At 39.0% G+C, this 26,502-nt stretch overlaps 1 protein-coding gene across 13 annotated transcripts in view; it reads left to right on the top strand.

Annotated features, from left to right (window-relative positions):
* The window catches only part of LOC122806731 (plasma membrane calcium-transporting ATPase 2), a 2,851,771-nt gene that overhangs the window by 2,442,173 nt on the left and 383,096 nt on the right, over window positions 1-26,502 (top strand). For all 13 annotated transcript variants that reach the window (XM_044077397.1, XM_044077394.1, XM_044077391.1 and 10 more), the window contains one exon: window positions 12,072-12,306. In XM_044077397.1, coding sequence (XP_043933332.1) covers window positions 12,072-12,306 — 235 coding nt within the window. The remainder of the gene's footprint in view (window positions 1-12,071; window positions 12,307-26,502) is intronic.

The raw sequence follows: 26,502 nt of genomic DNA, 5'->3' as shown, positions 1-26,502 counted from the left end.
AGCCCCTTTTTATATATGAAACAGGATTTTTTTTATCTCTTTAATATTATCAAAAAGTGTTAATATCCACCACTGTTCTTCAAAAATATTTATAACCTGACTAATATTTAAACAAAATGTCAACTCTACATTGTAAATAAAGGACTTGGAATCTTCCTTTACAAGGGAATTAACTGTTCCACCTTTGAGAATAAGAAGATATTTAGAAGACTGCCCTTGAATAATTTCCTTCATTTTTTCATCAACAATATTGACAGGATAACCTCTTTCAAGAAACATTTCTCTGAGCTTAAATAATTCATACTTAAAACTGTCATCACTGGGCACTAATTTTGAAAGTCTAACCATCTGACCCTTAACAATACCTAATTTAATTTTATAGGGATGACAATTCTGAAAATGGAGGTAACTGTTAGAAAATGTGCATTTCCTAAAAATACTAGAATAAAAGTACCAGCCCTCAAAATATTTATCAATGGTAACATCCAAAAAGTCAATACTGATCCTAGAAAATTTGTGGGTAAATTCCAAAAAGTTGGTACTATTGTTCAAGAACACAGTGAAGTTGTTGAGATATGTTTCCAACCCCTTCCAAAAAGGAAGATGTTATCAAGATATTTCAAATAAACATCCCATATTTTTATAAAGGGGGAGTTAGACACAAAATTAAGTTCCCAATAAACCAGGTCTAGGTTTTCAAAAATGGGCACCCATAGCTACCTCTCATATTCACCTTCAAAAGTCAAAATGTTATTATTCAATGCAGTCTGTAGTATTGCAATTGTCATGTTAACATCATAATTGGTGAATGGCCAACGAGTTATGACTTCATTAACCCATTTAAGTCCAGTTTTATGTGGAATAATTCTGAAAATATTCATAATATCAATGGTAACAAAAATCCCATTGTCAAAAAAAGTAGATTTCTTTACTTTCTCCAGAAAGTGTCAGGAATCTCTCAAAACATGAGGAAACCAATTTAAGAACCTCTTAAATTTAAAATCAATAAAGTTTGATACTGATTCAGTTTTAGTTTCGGACGTAGGCTTAGTTGGTCTCATTGGAGGATCCTGGACATTTTTATGACTTTTAGGAATGCCAAAAATAATCAGCATTCTAGGATTGAGAGCTTTAAGAAATTTATTCAAATTATACACATTTACTTCAGTCCTACCATCCACAAGACCATAAGACAAAAATCAATCTTGTAATAAGTGATATTAATTTAATTGATGGAAACATCATAAAATCATCGTTATTCAATAATTCCAGTATTTTAGCAATATAATCAGTATAATACATAAGTACAATTCCACCACCTTTATTGGTTTTCATCACCCTAATAGAGTTGTTATTCAAGGGTTGTTTAAAACAACCAATTCTTCATGACTACGGTTGTAATATTTTTTTAAAAGATGCAGAATTGTTTTATCTTTCCTGACTTAATGCACATTGGGTTTCAAACAAGGATAGAACCCAAGTAAGTAGTGGGTTAAGGATACTAGATCTATGTAAAGGAGACAGTTTTCCATAATTATCTTCCCCTTGAACAAAAGTGCAAAATTCAATTACACACAAATAATTTAAAATCATAAAACACATTAATGTAATTAAAACTGACACTAGGTACAAAGGTAAAAGCCCACTTAAATAGGCGGTGATAAGTCTTAGTAATGATTACATCAGTGAAATTTAATATTTTAAAATTACTGCATTCTGTAATTTGAACAGTACATTGGTTGTATCAAGATAAATGAGCTCCTTTGTTGGGTTTGACCCCAGCATCTGCCTCTCCCTCTCTTTGATTGACCTCAATTGTTTTTCTTGACCTGATTCCCAGTCATAGCATGAAAATTCTCCCTTGAAGTACTAGGACCATCTATGTCAACATTAGGAGATTGCAGTCATCAGCAACTAAATTTGATTCTTGTGTATCCAAATTCAGTGTCTCAATAATACTGGGAAAAGTGTCCATCTCTGGGGGCCAAGACCTGATATTTCCATGGTTAAAGTCTTTTGGTTCAGGATACACTAACCCTTTCTCATAATCATCCTTGTCATGTTTTAACTTGTATTTGTTTCTGGTGCTTATTGATTCTCACTTGCTAGTCAATTACAGTGAACATATTATTGCACACCCCCCTTCTATGAAGAAAATAGTAAATTGTTAATAATACCATTGTTCAAGGAGTCGCTTCATGTTGTATAACTATCAGCTGCTTGCCCTTCTCTTCAATAATCAAATTTATAAGATCAAAACCAATTTGGTGCAACAATTTTAACAATTTCTGGAGAAATAAGGAATTTTTAATGGTACTGTTAGGGTATTTCTCCTCTTGCGACTCATTTGGTATCCATCTAACACTAAAATATTCCTTTAAAAAACAGCAGTCCAGTGCAATAAAACTCTCTCCATTTTCTTCAATTGCTTAGATAAAGAGACACACTTTGTAAAATTACCTTCTTAAAAACTATTTCTGACTGTAACCATTGATGAAGTTCAAGAGAAGATGGTGGAAACCTTTTAATAAACTTGCGGGTTTCAGCATTGCATTCCTCTACATTTTGTTTAATTGTTTATTGGTTTGGTTTCTAAATGGCTTGGAGTAATTACCAAAAGTATGTCTGGATTTTTCTTCTGTTACCTAAAACAGCCTGAAAGAAGCCTGCATTCCCAACTCCACCACCTGCTCATCTCCTGCATTATGAATATATTCAATGGGTTCAAGTGTTCTTTGCAGAAACACCCCTATGAACATAATGTTTTCTGTTTTCTAAGCCACTAAAAACACACCTTAACCTCTCCCTATTTGATCCAGTATGCTTGCTTCCTCATGGTAATAGGTTTATTTTTTTCTTACTGTCCTTGGAATTGCTGATGTGATCAAGCATAACTCCACTCCAGTTTGTATGGATCTTCCATCTCCATGGAGAAATTAAATTACAGCTTTATTTTAATTGTGGTACATGTGTTAGGGGTAAGGGGAGCGGGAGTATATTGCAGGTGGCAAATAATTCTAAACTGCATTCCTAACTGCATTTGGGTGTGGGTATGCAGCATGCAATAAAATAAACATAATGGTTGTTGTTTGCAGCTATGACCATCCTTCAAATTTAGATTTATGAATGTACTTTTAACCAAGCACCATATAATGTAAGAATTATAACATGTAAACAATTTATATGTGCAATTACAAACAGTTATAAACCAAATAAGAATAACAAGTAGGCTGGCACTAATATCCAAATAAATAGGTAGGTAAATAATAAATAAATAAATAAATAAATAAAGTAGGTAAGTAAGTAAGTAAATAAGTAGGTAGCATTGAAGTTAGTTCTTTTGGTGATACGTGCCAAAACTCATCTTTAGTAAATGGAACCATCTATATTAAACAGAAGCTACAGCCTGTCTTTGTAGTATAGGGGGATGGAGCTATGACTGATATCCCATGTGACCAGGATTCAACCAGTGTCCTTAATACTGAAGAAGCCAGGTAGAAAGGTGGAGCAGTGAATACTGTGGGGTTTTTTGTAGGCATACAGTGTCAGCACAATTTCCTTGGAAGAGGCTGAAGAAGTGACTACTCATGCTTTGGGAGGGGGGCAGAGCTGCTTGGAGAGAAGACTCCTTAAGGAAATAAGGGGATGTTTTTCACAGTTAACTTGCTGCATGCACCTCTTTTGCTCACAGTGGAGTGTCTGCAGAGGTGAGGCCACTAAAATAGAAAACCTGGAAACATCCCTGATGGCTGTTTAAAGGATGGGTCCTCCTAGATGAATGTCATCTCAGTGATAGGGAGCAAATGGGTTGATTGGTTGGAAGGGGCAAAAAGAGGTGAAAAAAAGAGAAAAATAATATTAAATGGAAACTAGACTGGAGACAGAACATGTGGCACTCCACTGCTGATTTTGAAGGGAGTATTGACCAGAAGTCTGCATAAAAAGCCCTGGTATACCAAAAACTTGAATATAATACCTTTTCTTTTCAACGCAAAAAAAATAACATGATGCTCAAAATGGCATTTGATGTTATTAGTAAGGGTGAAGGGGCCTTTTATCAGAAAAATAACTGAAACTCATAATAATGGGGCCTCAGTTTGTCATTCTGTCTTCACAGTCATGGTAGTAAGAAAATGTAAGGAAGAATGGTTCTTGAACTGTTGAATGAGAAATTAAAAGCAAACAAATCCTTGCATGGCCTCAACATGGATTTATTCTATTAATTTCTGCAGCTTTACAAATTGAGTTATACTAATAAAATGTGAATGGATTTCTCTGCTTATACCTGTTGGCAGTGATGGAATTTCTACATTTTTCAACAGATATTTATATTTAGATTTCTACAGCTCAAAAAATACTACAAAATTGCAGGTCAAAGTAGTTATTTGTTTCTTTATTTATAAGTAATTTGCTTTATAAAAGAAAATTAAGCATGAGAATTTGTGGTCAAATTTATTTCTGTAGTAAGAGTCCATCACAAATCAGTTCTGAGGCCCAGGTAATTTAACATTTTAGTCCCTCAAGAATCACTGCTGAGACCTAGCTAAATTAACATTTTTATCTTGAAAACACCTTCTTGTCCCAGTGCTGGTTCACCAGATATGGACATCATTTAAAACTGGCAGCTGTTGTTACTAATTACAACTCAGCTTTGCAGTTTGTAAGCAATATTATTTCTTTATATAACTAGGCCAAGGTTAATAACTTTCTCTCTGCTTTAACAAGTACAGCTTAATATCCTATCATTAGATAGACTGTTATACATTCAGTGTCAGATATCTGTTTTTAAAACATATTCTTACAAAAAAAATTTCAGAATACTGTTATTGTGAACTGCCCTTTAAACACTGTTCAAATAATTTTCTAGAGCATAGGAGATTATTTCATTATTTTTTATCAGTTTCATAAAGAACACATATATATAATACATTCTTTCACAATTTTTAATTCAGTCTGTCTAGATGTAGCTTTTTGTTTTTCTGTACAAGATTAAACTGATAAAATTCAGACATTTTACTGAGTAAATATGAATCCTGGAAGCTCTATGTTTAAAAAGTTTAAAACATTGTCAGTATTTACTTGCTGAAATACAAAATGAAATGACATAGGTGAGTTTCTTATTTTAAGATATTTACAAATGATTTGAGAAATAACGCTGATGGTTATTACAGTTACAGTTGTCAGGCAAAAGTATGAAAGTTGACCTAATCATTCTAAATATATGTACTGGAATTCTTTGTGACATTATGGTACTGTTAATTCTTATAGCTCATTGGTTCACGCTGTTTTGCATATTTTATCATTTTTTTTTGCTTTGCTTCTTTCCTTTTTTATAAGAAGCAGATAATTGTATATAATAATTGCATATTAGATATTTAACTTCTGTTGGAAAATAGTTAGCTATTCATTTATGTTAAGTATAAACACAGTAATAATGTTTGCATAGTAATTGTTATTTACTGAATGCTTAAAGTAATGTCTATTTAACTTATGCCAAAATGTAACCACTTACACTTTCCCCTTTCAAATTTAATTTATTATTCCTTCCATTTATCTGTAGCTTCTGCATTTTGTCGTTATTGATTATTAGCATAGATTAAAAATGTGAACATTTAAGATCAAGACTCAAATGACTGAGAATAAAAGAATGAAAAATATGCATTAACCTCCTGTAAGTGTGAAAAGATTGTAAAAGTTTGTGTGAAAGAAATAATGGTTGCAAGGAGTTAATTTAGGAGGAATAGATATTTTTGTAATGGTACCTGCTATGTTTTTGCACCGTGTGGTCTTTAGCCTGACTACTTTTTTGAACTCCTATTTAGTAATATGCCATTTCATTTGGTTAGATCTTTGATCTCCTATTTATTAAAACACCATTTCATTGGTTAGATCTATGAACTTCTTCATGATTTTCCATATACCTGATATTTTTTATCAGTTTCATAAAGAACACATATATATAATACATTCTTTCACAATTTTTAATTCAGTCTGTCTAGATGTAGCTTTTTGTTTTTCTGTACAAGATTAAACTGATAAAATTCAGACATTTTACTGAGTAAATATGAATCCTGGAAGCTCTATGTTTAAAAAGTTTAAAACATTGTCAGTCTTTACTTGCTGAAATACAAAATGAAATGACATAGGTGAGTTTCTTATTTTAAGATATTTACAAATGATTTGAGAAATAACGCTGATGGTTATTACAGTTACAGTTGTCAGGCAAAAGTATGAAAGTTGACCTAATCATTCTAAATATATGTACTGGAATTCTTTGTGACATTATGGTACTGTTAATTCTTATAGCTCATTGGTTCACGCTGTTTTGCGTATTTTATCATTTTTTTTTGCTTTGCTTCTTTCCTTTTTTATAAGAAGCAGATAATTGTATATAATAATTGCATATTAGATATTTAACTTCTGTTGGAAAATAGTTAGCTATTCATTTATGTTAAGTATAAACACAGTAATAATGTTTGCATAGTAATTGTTATTTACTGAATGCTTAAAGTAATGTCTATTTAACTTATGCCAAAATGTAACCACTTACACTTTCCCCTTTCAAATTTAATTTATTATTCCTTCCATTTATCTGTAGCTTCTGCATTTTGTCGTTATTGATTATTAGCATAGATTAAAAATGTGAACATTTAAGATCAAGACTCAAATGACTGAGAATAAAAGAATGAAAAATATGCATTAACCTCCTGTAAGTGTGAAAAGATTGTAAAAGTTTGTGTGAAAGAAATAATGGTTGCAAGGAGTTAATTTAGGAGGAATAGATATTTTTGTAATGGTACCTGCTATGTTTTTGCACCGTGTGGTCTTTAGCCTGACTACTTTTTTGAACTCCTATTTAGTAATATGCCATTTCATTTGGTTAGATCTTTGATCTCCTATTTATTAAAACACCATTTCATTGGTTAGATCTATGAACTTCTTCATGATTTTCCATATACCTGCCATCTACTATGAGCATTATTTAAGCTGAACCATTGCTGCAGATAAAAGGAAGGGTGTCTTGCTGTCTATTCTGCCCTTTTACAGTATTATTACTACATCTGAGAGAAATCGTAAGCTGTTAGGTTTTATCCTGTGATTTACACTGATAGATGGGTAAGTGATACAAGGAGCCCTAAAGTGATAAGTATCCTTCACAAATTGTTCTTTATAGTGGCAGCTCCATCAAACCACGGTCAGGTACCTAGTTTACTTCTGAGATCCAGCCAAAACAAGTCAGTCATTCTACTCCATCTTGAAGAAAGCTGACATATTTCACAAGGAGAAAGCTGAAGCTATAACTCAATATCTTGCTGGCATGCACAGCTGCCCCATTTCCAGTATCTGGTTTATGTCACACACACTGTTACATGTATTTCCTAAGTATTCTTCTTCTCTTCATTGAAAGGGGAACAGAAACTTTAGCAAATACTATGAGCAATGGTACCATAAAACAGCATGCAATAACTGTAAAATTATTTCATGTGAGCCGTTCTCCATCACACAGATGGATGGTCCACCTGACCTGGTATTGATTAGCTACCCAGGAAAGGTGATGGAGAACTAAGCCAGGGACTGTAGTAGACCTGAATGCCCATCCTGGGGAAAGGGAAACAACAAAGCTCAGTGCTTTGCTGTCAGTCAGAAGTTGGGTGTCATAGTAGGAGTGGCCGTCAGTGACTTGGCCAACTCAAGAGCTAGCAAACTAAGAAGCATTGATATAGCTACAAGACATGTCTGGAATCATGTTTGTTTAGAGCTGGTATTCCAGCCTCCCTCAACACCTGCACTGAGGATATGGGGATTAGGGCACACTAAAATGGCTGTGCTGGCTAGCTGGATGGTATCCACTTCTTGCAACTAAAATGCCTGTTCTGGTTACCTGGATGATGTCCAAATCTTCCAACTAAAATGGCTGCACTGGCCAGCTGGATGGTTCCCACTTCTTCCATGTGCCTCACTTCATAGAACTTTCAGAGGAATGAGTGGATAGATGGATGGAAAAGCCCTCATCTCTTGGATGAGGGAATGAATTGCCCCTAAAAATCTCAATGGCAACAGACACAAAAGGCATAGCAGACAATAAGGATGAGAAGAACATTAAAGAAAATTAATGCAATTGCATATCCATGCTGTCTGGACCTGTATTTCAGTGGGCTACCATAGGTCATGGACTGGGTTATACAGAGGTCCCCTTGGGTGGTCTCTGGTGTTTGACACTAGACTAGGTTAGAGTGTGCTAAGATTTGATAATGGTTCAGTTTAATGTGCAAGCGATCTTCTCTAAGGTTGTCTCCATGCAAGAGTCCTCACTGTTTACTCCTGTGCATCTCTGCATTGCACTCTAGCAGATACAAGGTTTGGTAGTCAAGCATATGGGATAAAAAAGGTTACATAACAAAAGCCTATCAGGTTAGCAGCCAGAGATTCATCTCATTGTAGCATTAGTGAAAGTTGTGTTACATTGGCACAAACAGAGGCCGTATATCCAGCAGGGTACGGTCAGAGGACTGCATAGCAATGATGTCTGTGCTAGCAACACCTCTCCTAATGTACTGCAAATCCCACTTGCAAAATTTCTGGAACTGTAGGACACACCATTGACTGATGCATCAGGTTATGCTGCTACAGAGTGTCTAGACTTAGAACTCGACCAAGGGAAATTTGTATGAGTATATTTCTCTAAGTAACTTAACTAAGTCATTTGTTTCCTGTTAATATCAACACTTGAATAATTTGCTATGCAGTCAGCAGAAATTGATTGGTTCTCTAATTATGTCAGTAACTTTCAGTAGTTACCTTTACATCTACTTCATTGACTGTCTTAGCAGTGGGCACCAATCAGTGTGATTGGTGACTGACACCTCCATCTCCTACCTCTGTTCCTGCTGGATCATCACCACAGAAGTCTACAGAGATCACTGATTTTCTCCATATTTGGCACTTATACATGGATGCAGGTGTTACCATTACCTTTGCTATGGAAATATGTTATAGCAGGGAAAAGATGAACTACAAACTGGTTTCAGCATTCTTTAGGCTTTATGCACATCCAGGTCACTTTTAAACACTAACAAAAACAAAATGCATGCCATTTACTAGCAGTCACTTGGAAGTTATTGGAATTGTGCAGGTGTTGCAGATATGTGGTAGCTAAACTGCAAGCCATATAGACAAGATAGTTTTGTACTCACTATAATTTATTGGCGTCCCCATCTGTTGTTCTGGCTTATGAGAGTACTATATTGCCACCTCTATTTGCGACTTTCACTGTTGCACACAGCTAGTACCCTATTAACAACTGATTCCAGTTAATAACACACCTCGTTTGTCTGTTTTTACCTTGAATCCCATGTGCACAATGTACCACCACTGCTCATGTCAGACACTGGCCATTTTATCATCACTACCTCACTCTTTGTCTTTTTCACTATCCTCTTCCCTTGATCACCAGCAATATGCATACAAATATACAACATTTATTTATTTTACTGGGAAGTTTTTAAGCCACATTCCATGACCTAGTTCCTGCCCACCCTGAGTGCAGTGTTCATCCCACTGTTATTGTCTCAATTATTACACTGGAGGAATAGATCAGGCCTTCATTCTTTAAAGTTTTTTTTTCTCCTCCTGTGGCAGATGTTTGATATAACAGTGAAGTAGACAGTAACACTGACATTCTTGTACATTTAAGCTTTAATATGTGTACCAACATCAGTTATAGGACACAGTATTGCTTGGCAGGTCGTGTGCAGCCAAAGCTTCCTGTCTGTCTTGCTGTTCTCTCACCCTTCCTCCTGTAGATGGTAATACCATACTGAGATGAACTATTGCTCTACCCCTCACGTGGGAGGGCCTGCTTTAACCACTCACTGCCACTCCCACATCTGACTTTTCAAGTGCCCAGGTTTGCCATAATAACTCAAGTCACAGACACCACAGTCAAAGCTTCATCCCGCTGTAACTTAAATCTGGAAGAAATCATACAGCTCGTTAAATGTTGCTTCCATACAAGACCTTTACACTGAGTTAAGGTCCTATATGGGAGCTGATATCACTACTATTGAACTAACTGTGCTACCAGAAAATTATTAGAACTTTATTCTATACTTCTATATTACATCCTGCCAAGGATCAGGGATGCTGATTAGTTTCAGTCTCCCTAATTCCACCTGCCTGATTCATTTTTCTTTTTACCTCCTTTCCACCAAATATAATTGTCATTCTTTGTATTTTATATCAACTACTCTTGTAAAATTTTCTCAAGCCCCTTTCAGGCTTTTATAGGCTTCTGACCTCTTACCAGCTAGGCTCATCTGTCCTTCCACTCTTTTCCCAAGCTCCAGACATAATTTGATTTTTGTTTAAGCTCATACTAGAGATGTCAAATTGTAGGAACAACATAGTGAGCAAGCTCTAGAAATCCGCAGCCATCTTTACAATTCTAAAGCTCTAGAACCCCTTTTTTATATAGACCCTTTATTCTAGATCAAGATTTACATGAGGAGGACAGGTTACAGAAAGGAAGTAATGTATCTTTTCAATGAAGGTGACATACACAACTGTACAACTTTCAATAAGGCCAAGATACAATTAAAGAAAAGTACTAGAACACCATTCTACGGAATGTGAATATTATTAATCTGCTTGGTGTAAAACGTAATTTGTTTTTAAAAGGGTAGAAAATCTGAAAAGTTAATTTCATAATGATGGGAGAAAAAGTACCAAAGCACAGATTTTGAGACTGCTACAACAAAAGGTGCACACACATGTGTGAAGGTCACAGTATACGTACATTACTAGTTGCTGTCATATATTTAATCCAGTTTCATGTATTTATGATGTTCATTGTAATGTGGGATGCTTTTTATATAGGGAAGTTCTGCTGTATGTTAAAAACTTGTATATCTGAGCATGTCAGGTCAATTAAAAAGAAGGTGCACTGTCAAAGCATAGTTTTGAATGTGAAGGTTTCAGAAAAATCGTTTTCAGTGTACCACACCAAATAGTTGAATGTAAGAGATATTGTAGCTATACTACAGTGAGCATATATAGACAGATTTATACAGTAGTATACATTTGAAGCTTTTTTAAGACTAATCCTATAAAATATTAAACATGTTACCAATTATGTAGCTATTAATTCAGTTACTTATTTAAGTGTGTTTTAAGGTTTTCAATGCATTATAAGTGATGTATTGTAACTGCATGGGGTGACATCTAACTGAATAGTGGTATACTGAAACTCAGAATACTGATTGCAAAATCTTGAAATGTCAAAATGTTGAACTCAAAATACCTATTAATAGGACACATGTAGTACACACATATACTGCACCATTACACAGCCAATCAACAAACAGTGTCACTTCCTTGTTATGAAACTCATAACTGAGTACTAACATGGATGCTGCAGGCGGGCAAGCCTATCTCCCTTCACAAGTAGGGGAGTAGGTATTTTGATTTCAACATTTTAACATTTGAGCATGTTGACATTTCTACATTATACATTCAGTATTACGACTTGGAGTATATTGCTTTTCAGTGAGTTGGCATAGACTAAATTGTGTCTATTATCTAATGGAGATTCTTTTATATGTGTCATATCAATTGAATGCTAGCCAAATAACTAATTGTTTGCATTCATTATCTAGTGAAGTTCCAGTCATATTGCAATGGAAGCACTTATCTGTGTTGTTGATATTAACAGTCAGGTCTGTAGGCTCATATGTATTCTATGTATGTTGTTTCTGCTTTTTGCCAGAAACTTTAGTTATGATTTTATAGGACCTTTCTTAAGGAAAAAAATATTTAGTCCTTCTACATAAGTATTTGAGAGCTATTGCTGAAATGCATTACTGTGATATGTGATATAAGATTTGTATATTTGCAGCAGTTTTATATTATCTTAAAATATTTTTGTTTTATAGTTTATAAATTTCTGTATAATGTTTATTGAAGATGTCAGCAGAGATGTTTATGTTTTTCTTGGTGCATCATAAAATAAAATCAGTTGTTCTAATATGAAACACCCCACTACTTATTTCCTTATATGCATCTTTCTTTTGTAGATGTTCCAAAATTGTAAACTCTGCTGGGGAACCTCGTATCTTTAGACCCCGAGATCGTGATGAAATGGTTAAGAAAGTGATAGAACCAATGGCTTGCGATGGATTGCGGACCATCTGTGTGGCATATCGGGATTTTCCTGGCAACCCAGAACCAGAGTGGGATAATGAGAATGATATTTTAACAGATCTAACGTGTATTGCGGTGGTTGGCATTGAAGATCCAGTAAGGCCTGAGGTATGATACGTCCTACAGGTCTGAAGTGAAATGAAATATTTTATAACCTACAACTAAATGATTTAAATTGAACAGTAGCCTTAAACGGATAATTTGACATAGCAAATTATTATTATCTGTAAGTATGAAGTGCAACAATATTAGAAGGGCATATTATTGCAGCTTTTAGGGTTCTGTACTCACTGTCAGTAATTGCACAACAGTAGGTTGTGATATCGGCTCTGAGTTGATGGAGGCTCAGGGTTACAATGATGAGAAGGAGAAAGATAATATCCCACTACAGACAGAAGCCATGGGAAAAAATAAAATGCAAAAGGTGTCAGTGTGTGTGTGTGTGTGTGTGTGTGTGTGTGTGTGTGTGTGTGTGTGTGTGTGTGTGTGTGTGTGTGTGCGTGTGTGTGTGTGATTCTGTTCATTGCTGATTTTCTGCCCTAATGCCTTTTGGCTGTTGAAGAAAAGTCTGGTCAGCCCATGGCTGAATGAGCTAAGGTGGCTATTATAAAGCAGACGAGTGAATGACCTGAATGAAAGTGTGGAAAGTGTAACTTCATTGTTATGAAATGTCAGCACTTTTAGAAGATGAGGATAAAAATATGCTCTTATTTGCTTTGTGATGCTACTGTAAAACAGAAGCCACATTACATATTTCATCACATGACTGCAGTATTGATATGAACTATATCTGTAAAACCTCAGATTGTTATCTATAAGTAAATGCACTGTTCTACAAGCATTCCTATTATTGAACTAATAAGAGCAAATTTCATATGATATTAGGGATTTGTTGAACTGATCTCTTATGTTTATTGTAGTAACTCTTATACTGATCTTTCTGGGATTATTATAGGAAATTAGTGGTTTTACAGTACTTAAATTACCTCCCAACCCCCCCAAAAAGGAGTTGAGATTCATTATTAGGAAAATGGGACAAAAAACACCCACTATGGGGATGCAGAGCTCTTGCACGGGGATAAAACTATACTACAAAACATGTATAGGTATTGTAGTTGTTATTATTAATATTACTATTGTCCTTGCATGGGAGTGTGTGTGTGTGTGTGTGTGTGTGTGTGTGTGTGTGTGTGTGTGTGTGTGTGTGTGTGTGTGTGTGTGTGTGTGTGTTTGCATTTATTTATTTATTTGCAGTTTTTTCATCTAGTGCGAAATTTGATTTGTTTCATTCTTTGTCTTTCACATTAAAAAGAAGTTATGTTCTTACCATAACGTTCCATCTGAGTAGTAGACTTCATTCTTCTGCACATATGGGTATACGGATCTGATTCGGATCAGAGCTGGCAAAACTTTTCAAGCATCAGCTCCAAGCCCCTCCCTTACCTATATTGCATCACTTCCTCCTATCTATCCCCAGATTGAGTTTGCTGACACAAGTGGCAACATAACCAGAATCCTAAACAGGAAAAACCTGAAAGTGAGGGGGATGGAGGGAGGGAATGTGCAGAAGAATGAAGTCTACTACTCAGATGGAACGTTATGGTAAGAACATAACTTCTTTATCTGAAGTAGTTAACTTCATTCTTTCTGCACATATGGGACAGAGTCCCCAGCTACTAGTATTCCTGGGAGGCCCTAATGGAAGGATATTTCTGAGCACCGCAGAGCCAAAGGATGCTCTCCCACTAGAAATAAGATCCAATTCATAATGAGAGATGAACGTGTGCGAATTGGCCCAAGTTGCTGCCGCATAGTTATTATCTAATGGAACTCTTGACCAGAAGGCTGCAGAAGTGGCCATTGCTCTAGTGGAATGAGCCTTCAATACACCTGGAGGAGATAAACCTTTGTCCTTATAAACCTGTGCAATACAGGGAGTGATCCACCTTGCTAAGGACACTTTCAAAACTGCTTTGCCCAAAAATGGTTTTGAAAAGGAGACAAACAATTGATCCGACTTCCAGAAGGGTTTAGTCCTATGGAGGTAAAAATGAATCTGTCTATGGACATCCAATAAATGAAGCTTACGTTCACCTCTATTTTGGAAATTTGGAAAGAAGACTGGCAAATTTATAGATTGATTAATATTGGCTGCTGAGGACACCTTGGGAAGAAAGGAAGGGTTCGTACGCAGCTAAACCTTATCCTTGTGGAAAACCAAATAGGGGGGCAAGGAGGATAAGGCCTACAACTCAGAAACTCTCTTGGCTGACGTGATGGTGACCAAGAAGGCTGTCTTCCACGACAAAAACTTCATCGGAACTGAACCGGCTGGCTCGAAGGGGAAAGAGGTCAAAGCCTGAAGGACTAAAGTCAGATCCCAGGGGGACACCGTTTCTTTAACTGGTGGTCGCAAAAAAAGGTGCCCTTCAGGAAAGCTTTACAAAATTTGGCAGAAGACAGAGCAACCTTATTTTCACCCACATGAAAATTAGAGATGGCAGCGAGCTGAACCTTGATGGTAGAAGCACTTGTGCCTGATCGAAAAAGATCAGCCAAAAATCCAGAATGACCGGAATGGGGGCTGTAAACGGATTCAGATTGCGCTGAGAGGCCCAAATGCAAAAATGTCTTCACTTGCTATTGTAGAGTTTCCTAGTGGAGGCTTTAAGAGAAGCTGCCAGAATATTATTAACAGGGGGCGAAAGTCCGGGAGTCCTGATGATCATGGGAACTGGAGCAGCCATGCCGTCAGCTTGAGACTGTCCAGGTTGGGCAGGGGCAAGCCCGACGGGTGAGAAATCAGATCCTGGCATGGATCTAGAGCCCATGGAGTAGCCAACAGGTGAGGCCATAGGAAGGGAAACCACACTTGACATGGCCAGAAGGGAGCTATGAGAATGACTTTGCACTGCAGCCGGCCAGCTCTCTGAAGGAACTTGGGAATAAGAGGTAACGGGGATAAGCATACAGTAGCCCGGGAGGCCAAGCATGGACTAGAGTGTCCCTGGGGACATCCCTCAAAGGGGGGATCAGAGCGAAGAAGTTGCTGCACTTCGCGTTGGAAGGAGATGCGAAGAGATCACAGTAAGGTTGACCCCAAACATGGAAGATCTTCTCTGCCACTAATTGTTTCAGAGACCACTCGTAAGGCAGAAGGATTGCCCTGCTGAGACTGTCCGCTAGAATGTCGGAGCATCCATTGCTATAAGAAACCGGCTGGTGGATATGGCCCACTCCCAAACCCTCATGGCCTCGCGACAAACGGGGTAGGATCAGGTCCCTCCCTGTTTGTTTATATACCAGACTACAGACATGTTGTCTGATTGAATGGCTACCATCCCAGGAGGTAGGACAGGGTGAAAGTCTCTCAATGCTAAAACCACTGCCCTCATCTCCAGGACAATGATGTGTACCTTGGTCTCTGGAGGGGACCATGTGCCCTGGACCGTCCTTCCCAGGAAGTGCCCCCCCCCCCAAGCTGGGAAGCGTCCGTGGTCACCGTGGCTTGAGCTGGAGGGGCTAGAAAGTTGTGCACTGCGAAAATGTCCGCTGATTGAAGCCACCACTGGAGTGACGTTCTGCATGTCCGATTGATTCGGATGCAGAAATTCATCGGAAGGTCTAGCCAGGACCATTGAACTGCTAGATTCCACTGAAGGACTCTCATGTGAAGACTTGCAAGAGGGAGGATAGAGATTGCGGCTGCCATCGAACCCAGGGCCCTGAGAACATCGGCTGCTGTGACTACTGAGTGATCCAAGATAGCCGATACATGGAGTCTGAGATTTTCTATACTTTCCGGGGTGAGAAAAATCTTTGACTGAATCGAATCCAACCGTGCCCTGATGAAGTCTATGATCTGAACCAGAGCCAGGTGGGACTTGTTGAAATTGATCGTGATGCCTAACTTGTGAGCCAGACCGAGGAAGTAGTGTAAGGCCTGACACAAGAGACGTTTGGTGGATGCAGCGAAGAGCCAGTCATCTAGGTAGGGGAATACCTGAATGCCCTGAAGTCTCAGGTGAGCTGCTACAATCACCATAACCTTGGTGAACACCCTGGGGGCTGTGGTGAGACCAAAGGGTAGGGCTCTGAATTTCAAGTGACTGGCCCCTAGCCAGAAGTGTAGAAACCTCCTGGAGCTCCTGTGGACCTTGATGTGATAGTAAGCGTCCTGGAGGTCTAACAAGCACATCCAGTCGCATTCTCTCAGAAATGGTAGAATTGACTGTAGAGTGACCATCCAGAATTTTTGTTTCTCTACCGACAGGTTGAGGATAGACAGATCCAGAATGGGCCTGAGATCCCCCCTCTTCTTTGGCACTAAAATGAACCTGAAGTAGATGCCTGATCCGGATTGATCTGGGGGGACTGGCTCGATGCCTCATTTTTGCAGCAGCTTTGAAACCTCTAAGGCTGCAGCCTCCTTGTGAGCGGGTGGAACATCTGGAAGGCATGCTGGAGTTATGGGACATGAAATGAAGGGGATAGAATATCCTCTGGATATGATGCTTAACACCCAGCGGTCTGCACTAATGGACTCCCATGCTGCTGGATGTAAGGAAAATCTTCCCCTGACTGCCTCCAGAGTAGAGCAGCCGGGCAACCCCTCAGGGTTGCTGTGTGGGTCTGCCGGAAAAAGGTTCCCTAGACCCGAAGTTTCTGGGACCCCTTCTGCCTCTGGGACGGCGTTGGTCTTATCCCCCTCTGCCTCTGGGGGATGAGTATTCCTGAGTGTCACGAAAGGACTGTGATTTCCGGAACCACATCTTCTTTTGCCCCTTTTAGTTCCTGGAATAGGACCTCTGGGGGATAGAGAAGCAGATTCCGATGGCTGACAAAGTCTTTCCGTCCTTCTCACTCTGGGTTAGTGTGTCGCGTACGGTCTTCCCAAAGAGGGATGAGCCATCAAAAGGGGCATTGATGCCTTAAAGGGGTCCACAAATTGACACAGCCTGATCCAGGCGTGACGCCTCAAGGCAATGCCTGTACCAGCAGCTCTAGTAGCTCCCTCCATAGCATGAGAGAGGAGACGCATAGAGGTATTTGTCACTGATTTCAGTGTAGTCATCTTCGCAGTGAAAGACTGCTTGTCCTGTTGTGACAGAGACTCTGGGGGTGACTCAGTTAGTTCCGATATAAGGTCTTGCTGCAGTCGGATGACGTGCCAAGTAATTCAGCGCATGAATAGAAAAAGTTGCTGACGAGTACATACGCTTCCCGAAACGATCCATCAACCTGGACTCTTTGTCTGGTGGATGAACCGAGGAACTCTCCTGTGCCAGTTCCTTCTTTGTGGCAGCTGCAACCACCAAAGCGTCTACTGGGGCTCCTTTGAACCATGCCTGCCTGTCTGACGGCGGGGAAAGAATTTTGTCTGGTCTTTTGGGTATAGGGTCTACGATGTCAGGATCCTTCCATGCTTTAGTGGTGATAAGGTCCACCAAAGGGTCCACTGGAGGGGAGACCCAGGAAGTAGATGGGCCCATGCCAAAAGCCTCCAGGAATACGGACTCATCCGCAGAGGGTTTGGGGGCTGACCAACCTCCTCGTTGGTGGAAGATCTCCATAATGTCTCCGAACGAGACGTCCTTGGAAGGTGATCTGGGGGAACCCTCTCCTTCCTCCATATCTGTGGTAATGGACTCAGGGGAGTCCAAGTGCCTCCTCTTACACTTGCGCTTACGAGGTTCCTCTCCAGGTGGACTCTCTGGAGAGGATTCATAAGCCTCCAGGGATTCCCTGAGGGGAACAACCTGGGGTTGCTTTGGCACGGGCTGTCCCTGAGACAGGGTAATGGGAGCAGAATCCAAAATCAGAGGGGTCTGGGTAGGATCTGAGTAGGTGAGCTGTGGTCTCAACCCCTGGGAGAGAACCCTTTCCACTGCCCCGAATGCTGATGGAGAACACACCTCCGTAGAACGTAAGGAAGAAGCAGGGATCGGAGCCGATGGAAGGGTAGGCCGGGCACCGAGGATGGTATCTGAAAGACCGAGATCTCGACCCTCGGGTCTGACTCCCTGACCACGGCTCCGAGAGTCTCCTGGATCCGAGGAACTCAAGGTGATGGCCGGCGTCGAGGAAATGAGAACCATCGGTGCTGACCCAACAGCTCCAAAAAGTCTCGGACCCGAGAACCCCGAAGCTTCGGGTTGGATCGGGGAAGGAGCAATAGGGTGGAACATAGTTAAAAAAGGAGGACCCTCTCCAATGGGAGAGGGCCCTGGCAAGACCCCCATCTGAATCTGGTTCTGGATGAACCTCCTCATCATCCTGTCCATATCCAAGTCGGAGACATTCCGAGTCGACCTGGAGGAAGAGACTGACTCGGGTCTGGGCCGGATCTGAGGGGAGGGCCTTGGCTCCGATGGCTCCGTCGGCTCCAGTGAGAAATGGGGAGAGCGGAGCCAAGGAGAACGAGACCTGGGTGCCTTTGAAGAGGAGCTGGAGAAAGACTCCCTGCCCAGTGATCTTTTTCTGGGCTTGTCCCTCTCCTTGTGGCACCAATCCTTATCCCTTCTGTCTCTACCTCTCTGGGATGACTCCGATGAAGCAGGCCTGGCGGGAGGTTGAGTCCCTGCCTGCATAGTGTCACTGGCTGGGGAGGAAACCAAGGCAGACTCTAGGGCAGAAGCAGGTAGCAGACCCCTAGCACAAGCTTAGCCCGGTGATCCTTCAAAGCCCTAGGGTTAAAGCCTGAACAAATGTCGCAAGATGTAGACAGATGGGCGACCCCTAAACATAGAACACACAGAGTGTGGCCATCGGCTGGTGAGAGCTTGTGACCACACTCTGTGCACTTCTTAAAAAGAACCTTAGGCTGTTCAGCCATAGTAGAAACAGTAAAAGCTCTAACGGCCCACTCACACACACACTCTAACAGGGATTGGGCCTAGGCGGGAAACCAGTATCACAAACACAAAACACTTATAACTAACTTTTTTTTTTTTTTTTTTTTACAACTAACACGACGATCGAATGCGAAGGGAGGGAAAAAAGGGAAAGGTATTCACACTCAACTAACACAAAAAGACCAAAAACCTTACCACCTTGCTTAGAGCTCAGAGACCACGATGCTGACTCTTAGAGCGGCAAATGAGATCTGGGGATAGATAGGAGGAAGTGATGTAATATAGGTAAGGGAGGGGCTTGGAGCTTGGAGCTCGGAGGTGATGCTTGAATAGGATCCGTATACCCATATGTGCAGAATGAATGAAGTCAACTACTTCAGATCATGAATTTGTGTTTGTATGGCATTTACAGATCCCCCTCCCAAGTAAACATTTCAGTTCTTGCTTTCTTTACAGGGAACCTCTCTCTTTTGCCCTGTAACTGGGACTCAGTCTTAATATTTCTAAACCTGCTTGACATGCAGGAGTCTGATCATATGTCACCTGGGTCTAGACGCAGCTTCTTCCTTCCTGTAAATTTGTTAGCCTATAAAGAACCCCATGTAGTTGCTTTAGAAAATAACATAAATAAAAATAACAACCCCCTGTGGTGACTGACAGTTCTAAGGGGTATCATAATCGATAGTCTGGGCCCCAAAAGGTGATACTGTATTGAAAATAAAACAATAAAAAAGAAATGCACAGATTTCATAACAGTGGATATTTCCCATATACTAGGTATATTATAAACAATGAGTATAAAGTTCACACAGAAAAAATAATCAGTAAAAACTAAAAGAAAATTCTAGCCAAGCTAGAATGTCTACTGTGTGATCTCTCAAACCTCTTGTATTAGAGGCACATAGGATATATGCAAATGACCCTTAAGAGCATCAGGTGTTTCAGCTATATAGAGATTCTGAATGCCCATGACTTTTTTATTGGACAAATTCAGGCCAGTATAGCCAAACCTCACTAGCTGTGGACATGCGTGTTTCAGTCTTGTTTTTTTTATTTTTACTCATTGTTTTAGTTTGTTAGTTGGGATATTTTGCACACTCTAATGGTAACGGACATTTGCTGGCTATAACAGTCCTGTGTTTCTAATGCTTAGTCAGACGGTCCACTTGTGCTGTGCTGATAAGGCCACAGCAAGGCTGAAACATGCATGTCCAAACCTAGTGGTGTTTGGTTTTATTGGCCTGAATTTGTCCACTAAACAACTTAAAAAGAAAAAAGGTCATGGGCATTCAGAATCGACATATAGCTGAAACTTTAAAATTTAAACCTCACCTCACCTCACCTTCGATAACCACATCACCACAACAGTCAGGAAATCCTTCTATGTGGCACACCTCATCACTAAAGGCTTTTCATCCAGAAAAAAAGGAGGTCATTGTCCCACTGTACTCATCCCTCATTAGACCCATTATAGAATACAACGCCCTGTTTGGTATGTACCTCTCAAGACATCTGCAACAACTAGAAAGGCCGCAGAAATACCTCACTAAAAGAATCACAGGCCTAAAGCAGATGCCCTACGCTGATTGCCTTAAAAAACTCCAGCTATACTCTGTCGCATATCGTCTACTCAGAGGCGATCTCTGCTTAACATACAAGGCCATATCAAACCCAGAGCTGCTGGACATGCTACACTTATAAAAATCCCAATCCCTCAGAGCCACATGCTCCAGGGATCTAAATCTTTTCGTCACAATAAACAAAACATGCTGGAGGGATAGGTTCCTGATGCAGAGACTCCACAGACTCTGGAATAGACTGCCCATACATGTCAAGCAGAGTGCCTCTTTGGTCCTTTTCAAAAGGAACATTGACAATTGGATGGGAGAAAGGAAATTCACCCTGGGGATCACGTCAGTCGCCCTACTAGACAGGGGTCCAGGGAAGTAAATAGTGTGGGAAGAAATAGCCAGGGAATTGTTATGGCTAGGCTAGTATAGCATAGTACCAACCTATGAACCTAAAACTGTATAACTCATCAGATGAGGATTTGAAAGCACAGCTGCGGGTTGTCAAAACTTTTTCAGATGATATTAGAATGTCATTTGGAATGTCATTTGGTATTTATAAATGTGCAAAAGCAATCTTTAAAAAAGGAAAACTGCAACACCAGGAAAACATCAGTTTGGGACAAGAATGTGATATAAAAGAACTTGAGCAAGAGGGAGTGTATAAATATTTGGGAATTGATGAAGGATCAGGAAATAAACATGAATAAATGCAAATAAAACTCAGTGAGGAATACTTCAGAAGACAGAAACTAATCCTGACAACAGCATTGACATATAGGAACAAGATCCAAGCTATAAATCAGTTTGCTCTTCCTTTCCTAACGTATAATTTTGGAGTGACTGACTGGCCCCAAAAACTGTTGGATAGATTAGATATTAAAACAAGAAGGATGCTTCATGCTCACCAAATGATTTATAAAAGTTAGTGTATACCAAGATTATATATTCCCATTCTGAAGGAGGGATGGGCCTCCTTGAAATTGGTTACATGTATAGATCTACAATCGTGGGACTCCACACATAGCCAGGGTACATTTTTTGGCTAGGCTTATATAGGCCCTAGGACCAATAGCTTAGTACCTACCTATGAACCTATGAACCTGTATCTGCTGACCTCACAGGATCCAAATGTAGTGAAAGTTTTGAAAAAGGAGGAGAATAAATCTAAGATGACTTCTCTGCTTAATTTAGTAGAAGCATATTGATGTCAAGCAGGAATAGAAATCAAACCAGAAGTAGATAAAATCAGGCAGCAACTGAATGTGCCAAAAAACAAAAAAAAAAGAATATAAGGTGAAGGACCAGATGAGAAGGCAAGAAATGTGGAAAAAACATAAATATAGTTGCAAGTATAGAAAACTTCTGGAAGAACATTATGCTGATCAAGAACGAACTCAGGAATGGTTAAGGAGAGGCAAATTCAAATCAAGAGATGAAAGGTTAATATTGGCAGCCCAAGATAGTGGGCTACGTACATGCTGGTTTACAAAGTCCATTGAACATGTGGGAGAAACAGACAAATGTAGGTTTTGTAAAACCGAATTGGAAACAGTCACACACTTTGTTGCTTGTTGTGACACACTAATGGCAGAAGGACTATATACTGAAAGGCATAATAATGTGGTGATACTGTTGCACTGGGGATTGTGCAAACATTAGCGTATCAAACTGGCTGAAAAACAGTGGAAACATGAGCCACAAAGCATCATAGAAAATGATGACGCTTATATCACTTGGGATCACCCATTACCAACAGTTCAAAAGATAGATGCTAGAAAACCAGATACAGTGGTCCAAGAAAAGAAGACAAAAGTAGCATTGATCATTGAAATTGCCACACCCAGTGACTATAGTGTCTTGCATACAGAGAGACACAAAGTCATAAAATACCAGGATCTACAGGTAGAAATGAGAGCAATGTGGAAAAAAGATACCCAGACAGTTCCAATAGTAGTAGGAGCAATAGGTCTTATAAAAAATTATTTACAATCGTATTTAGATATGTTACCAATTCATGTAACCCCATACGAATTGCAGAAGGAGTCATTACTGGGCACATTGCAGGTGGTGCAAAGAGCACTTTTAGCTGACCTCAAAGATTGAAACAATACTAATGTCTATTTGTCTTTTTCGGCTTTTCCCGGTTAGGGGTCACCACAGCGGAACTCCAGTCCACTAATGATTGGCAGTAGATTTTTATGGTGCCGAGTTGCCAGCCCAATGCCCAACCTTCAGTGAAGGCACGTCCATTCACGCATGTCTTTCGGAGGCCACTCAACAATACTAACATCATGAACTTTAATCATACTTTTACTTAGGAATGGGGTCCATTCCTGTCATGGGATTAGAAACCCAAAAGATTTGGAGAAATTAGAAAAAGACTTAAACACCTGATGTTCTTAAGGCTCATTTGCATATATCCCATGTGCCTCTAATACAAGAGGTTTGAAGGATCACACAGTGGAAATTCTAGCTTGGCTAGAATTTTGTTTTAGTCTTTACTGATTATTTTTAAGTACATGACATCATAAGCAGGACATTGTACAAATGCACTTAATGGAAGCAGGTAAAGTCTTCCACTTTTGTAGTTATCAGTGAACTTTGCAAAATATGTAAGAAAGTGATTTACTTTACAAATGTAGAAACACAATGCAGTGGGGAAAAAGAGCCAAGATATATTATAAATGAAGAAAATAATGTTTAGAAAATGTATTAGATATGGAATTGTAACAGAACAGGCTATGACAGTGTGGACCAGAAGGCTAAAAAATAAGATATGGGCATAAAACAAAAGAGAGAAAAATAAATATCAAAGAGCTGAGTTCCACTAATAAGTAGAAAGCTAAAAATGTTGATTCAGGACTATATATAAATATTGATGAAAATATTTTTGCAGAGTTTAAATCAAAACCATTTCTGAAAACAGCACAGCCAAGGTCTCCATATAATTCATGTAAACCTTTGCAAATAAATAGATGTACTGAATCTGTGATAAGTGCAAGTTTACAGATAAAGGCAGGCTTCTGTGCTTTAGAAGGTAAAAGATACATTTTCTAAGCTTTCCACCAGCAAACAAATTAGAGATCAAAAAGATATTACACCACAAAGTATGCTGGAGGAATATAATGATATAGTTAAAAGAATAATAGACAATAAAGAATTATCCAGTAAAATTATGTATTGTTTGTGTGGTATGAAAAACATGTTTTGTTTGCTTTTGGGGTGACAGTGTAAAAGACTGCTCAGAATTCTTTAGTTTCCTAGCTGCTTGTCTAAATATTGCCACAGAGGAGAACTCCACATCATTTAAGATAATGTGTTGAGTAAGAATTTAAAGAAACTGGGAAAGTGAAAATTCCAGAAGTGTTACGGGCCTGTCACTTGTGTTTCACTCTTCTGACAGGACTATCAAAAATGTGCTGCCATGGTGTAGTGGCTATGAGGCAAAATATATGGGGTTGAGTCCTATTGCCTCAAACTATTCAAACTCTCTGTGCTGCAATCAGTGCATTTGGCTGCTCACCAAAATGTTGATGATTCAAGCCTTCTCAGGGACAGCATTATGAGGTGTGGTCATTACCAGAGTGGATTAAAGTTTTGAGGTGTTAATGAGCTGATCTCTGTAGTTTAGTGTTTGATTCTCCCAGTCCCCATTTGCCTATTCTTTTATTCTGAGACACTTAATCAGATAGTTCTTTGGGGTAACTGGCTATGCACCTTACTGGTCTCCTGGACTGCATGTCTAGTAACTACCTGTGAAATATAGCCATGTGATCCAAGCCTAAACAACCTATTGAGATAAGTGTCTGCACTGATGTAAGACAAGTTAATAAAGCAATGCAAAGAAAAAGACATACACACGGTTTCAGTAAGTTTAATATTAAGTCAGGTTGCCATCAGTTAAAGTTATACAGAGATAAACAAAGCATCAGCATATTCCCTCACACTTTGGAACACACTTATGGAATAAATATTTCTACTCTTTGTGGTGAGTTTAACTCCTTTAATCTTTTAAAGTATCGTGCAATGCGTGATGCTAGAAATGCAAAATGTAATAATGATGACAATATATAGAAATACCAACTGATCCATGGAGAAACGCACTGAAAGAAGTAGTTAAAAGATTAAGATAGACCGGGCCATAACTGAATAACAACAACTGTGAGTTTAGCAAGCAATAGTAAGAGTTCAATCTTTTTAGAGAGAGAGATATGCCTTGAAACCCAGCTAAGTTTTAGACATTTTATGGCATAACAACAGCTGTAAATTGTAAGAAAAACTAAGGCCTGCATGTTGTGGAAAATGTTTAAAAAAAACTTAGGAACAAAAATTCAAGTCTGGGCTCAGAGACAGTGATGTACTACTTTGATCTAGATTATGGAACGGGTATTTAAACATATTAAAATCTTATTAGGTTAGGAACCATAATAAGTTAAGGACAGAGATGTTAAAAATTTGTTGTACATTCAGTAGTTTTTGATCTGATTAGAAAAAAAAGGCACTGCCTGAGGAAAACAGAAGCTCTGGCAATTTTATGGGTCTATGAGCACTTTGTTGCATGTGTTTCTATGGATAGACGTCCAGACTAATAACAGGTGATAGGCCAACAGGGACTGCTTATGTTGACACAATTTAAAACCATCAGTAAAAATAAAAAGCTCACAAAAACTGTTACTGTATCACTTCCCAGTTCATTACTAGAGGGGAAAGTGATGATATACAATGTACTATATGTCAAGTCATCCACAAGGGAGGACAAAAGGGAGATGTAACATGTCATTGGACTGTGGAGTCCCAAAAGCACTTATGTTAGCAAAACGTGAGAGCAAGGCAGAGAAAGAATCTGTTTTACAGAAAGCAGTTCTGTATATTACACAACAAAAAAATAAATTATTCAGATTTTGGAATAATAAATAGAAGCAAAAATGATTAAAAAATGTTTATATACACTGTATCTTTTTAAAGACATTATGTTACTGATCCCAGAAACTTTACAATGATAGTCAATTGAAATTGTTTGAACTCCATTTGAAAACTGAAAATCAAAAGATTAGCAAGAGAACATTTAGGAAAGAGAATGCATTAAGTGACAGTACACACGAATGTCCATCTTTGATGCTAGAGCTGCTGATGGTAGCATGATTAGGTCTCTACACAGATTTTTATGATGCTGGTAATAGTGCGTAGTCATATCATCTAAGACAATATTTGCTTTGCTTGACAAGCTGATCTCATTTTTTGTGATACTAAGAAATAATAAAACATAGAATGCTGTACCTTTCAATAGTTTCTAGTTTAAACAATTTTAATAGGCCATGATTTCAGACATGCAAAGTATGTTATGAAAGCAACAAGTCCTCAAGGGCTAAGGGGATACAGGAGAGGTACATTGCCTGCAACAACTACTACAACCTCAATCATTAGGTGCCTGAAACAATTGCTGGTATGATTTCTAAGTATGCGTCAGCTGATATTCCTTTCCTTTCTTTTGAGAGATTTCTCCCTTCAAGTTGCTTCGACAATGGAGTTGGTATATATAAGTTTGGGCGGATGCCCCTCCAAAAAACACGTGAAGATTTCACCCTTCTGTGTTTCTGGCATTATTTTTGGCATTAGATTTTTTCAGTTTTGCCACTGGGAAATCCATTCTAGAATCAGTTAGGTGCACATATGAGAACAAGACCTCATTTGTGCTACAAATAAGACACGCCACAATTAAGCTGTCAGAGACAGAGTCAAAAGAAGACATGTATGGCAGTCACTGCTAATGCTAGTGGCAAGACAGTTTCACTGAAACAAGCAAAAAGGGAAGCATTTTCTATTTCCTAGAACTGCACAAAAGTGAAGAACTTAAAGGGATTCCATGGTAACAGCCATGA

Source organism: Protopterus annectens, chromosome 7.part0 (assembly GCF_019279795.1).
Source record: "Protopterus annectens isolate FY-2018-M chromosome 7.part0, PAN1.0, whole genome shotgun sequence".
NCBI classification, from domain to species: domain Eukaryota; kingdom Metazoa; phylum Chordata; order Ceratodontiformes; family Protopteridae; genus Protopterus; species Protopterus annectens.
The sequence above is the reverse complement of the archived record's forward strand: the minus strand, read 5'-3'. Positions and strand labels throughout refer to the sequence as shown.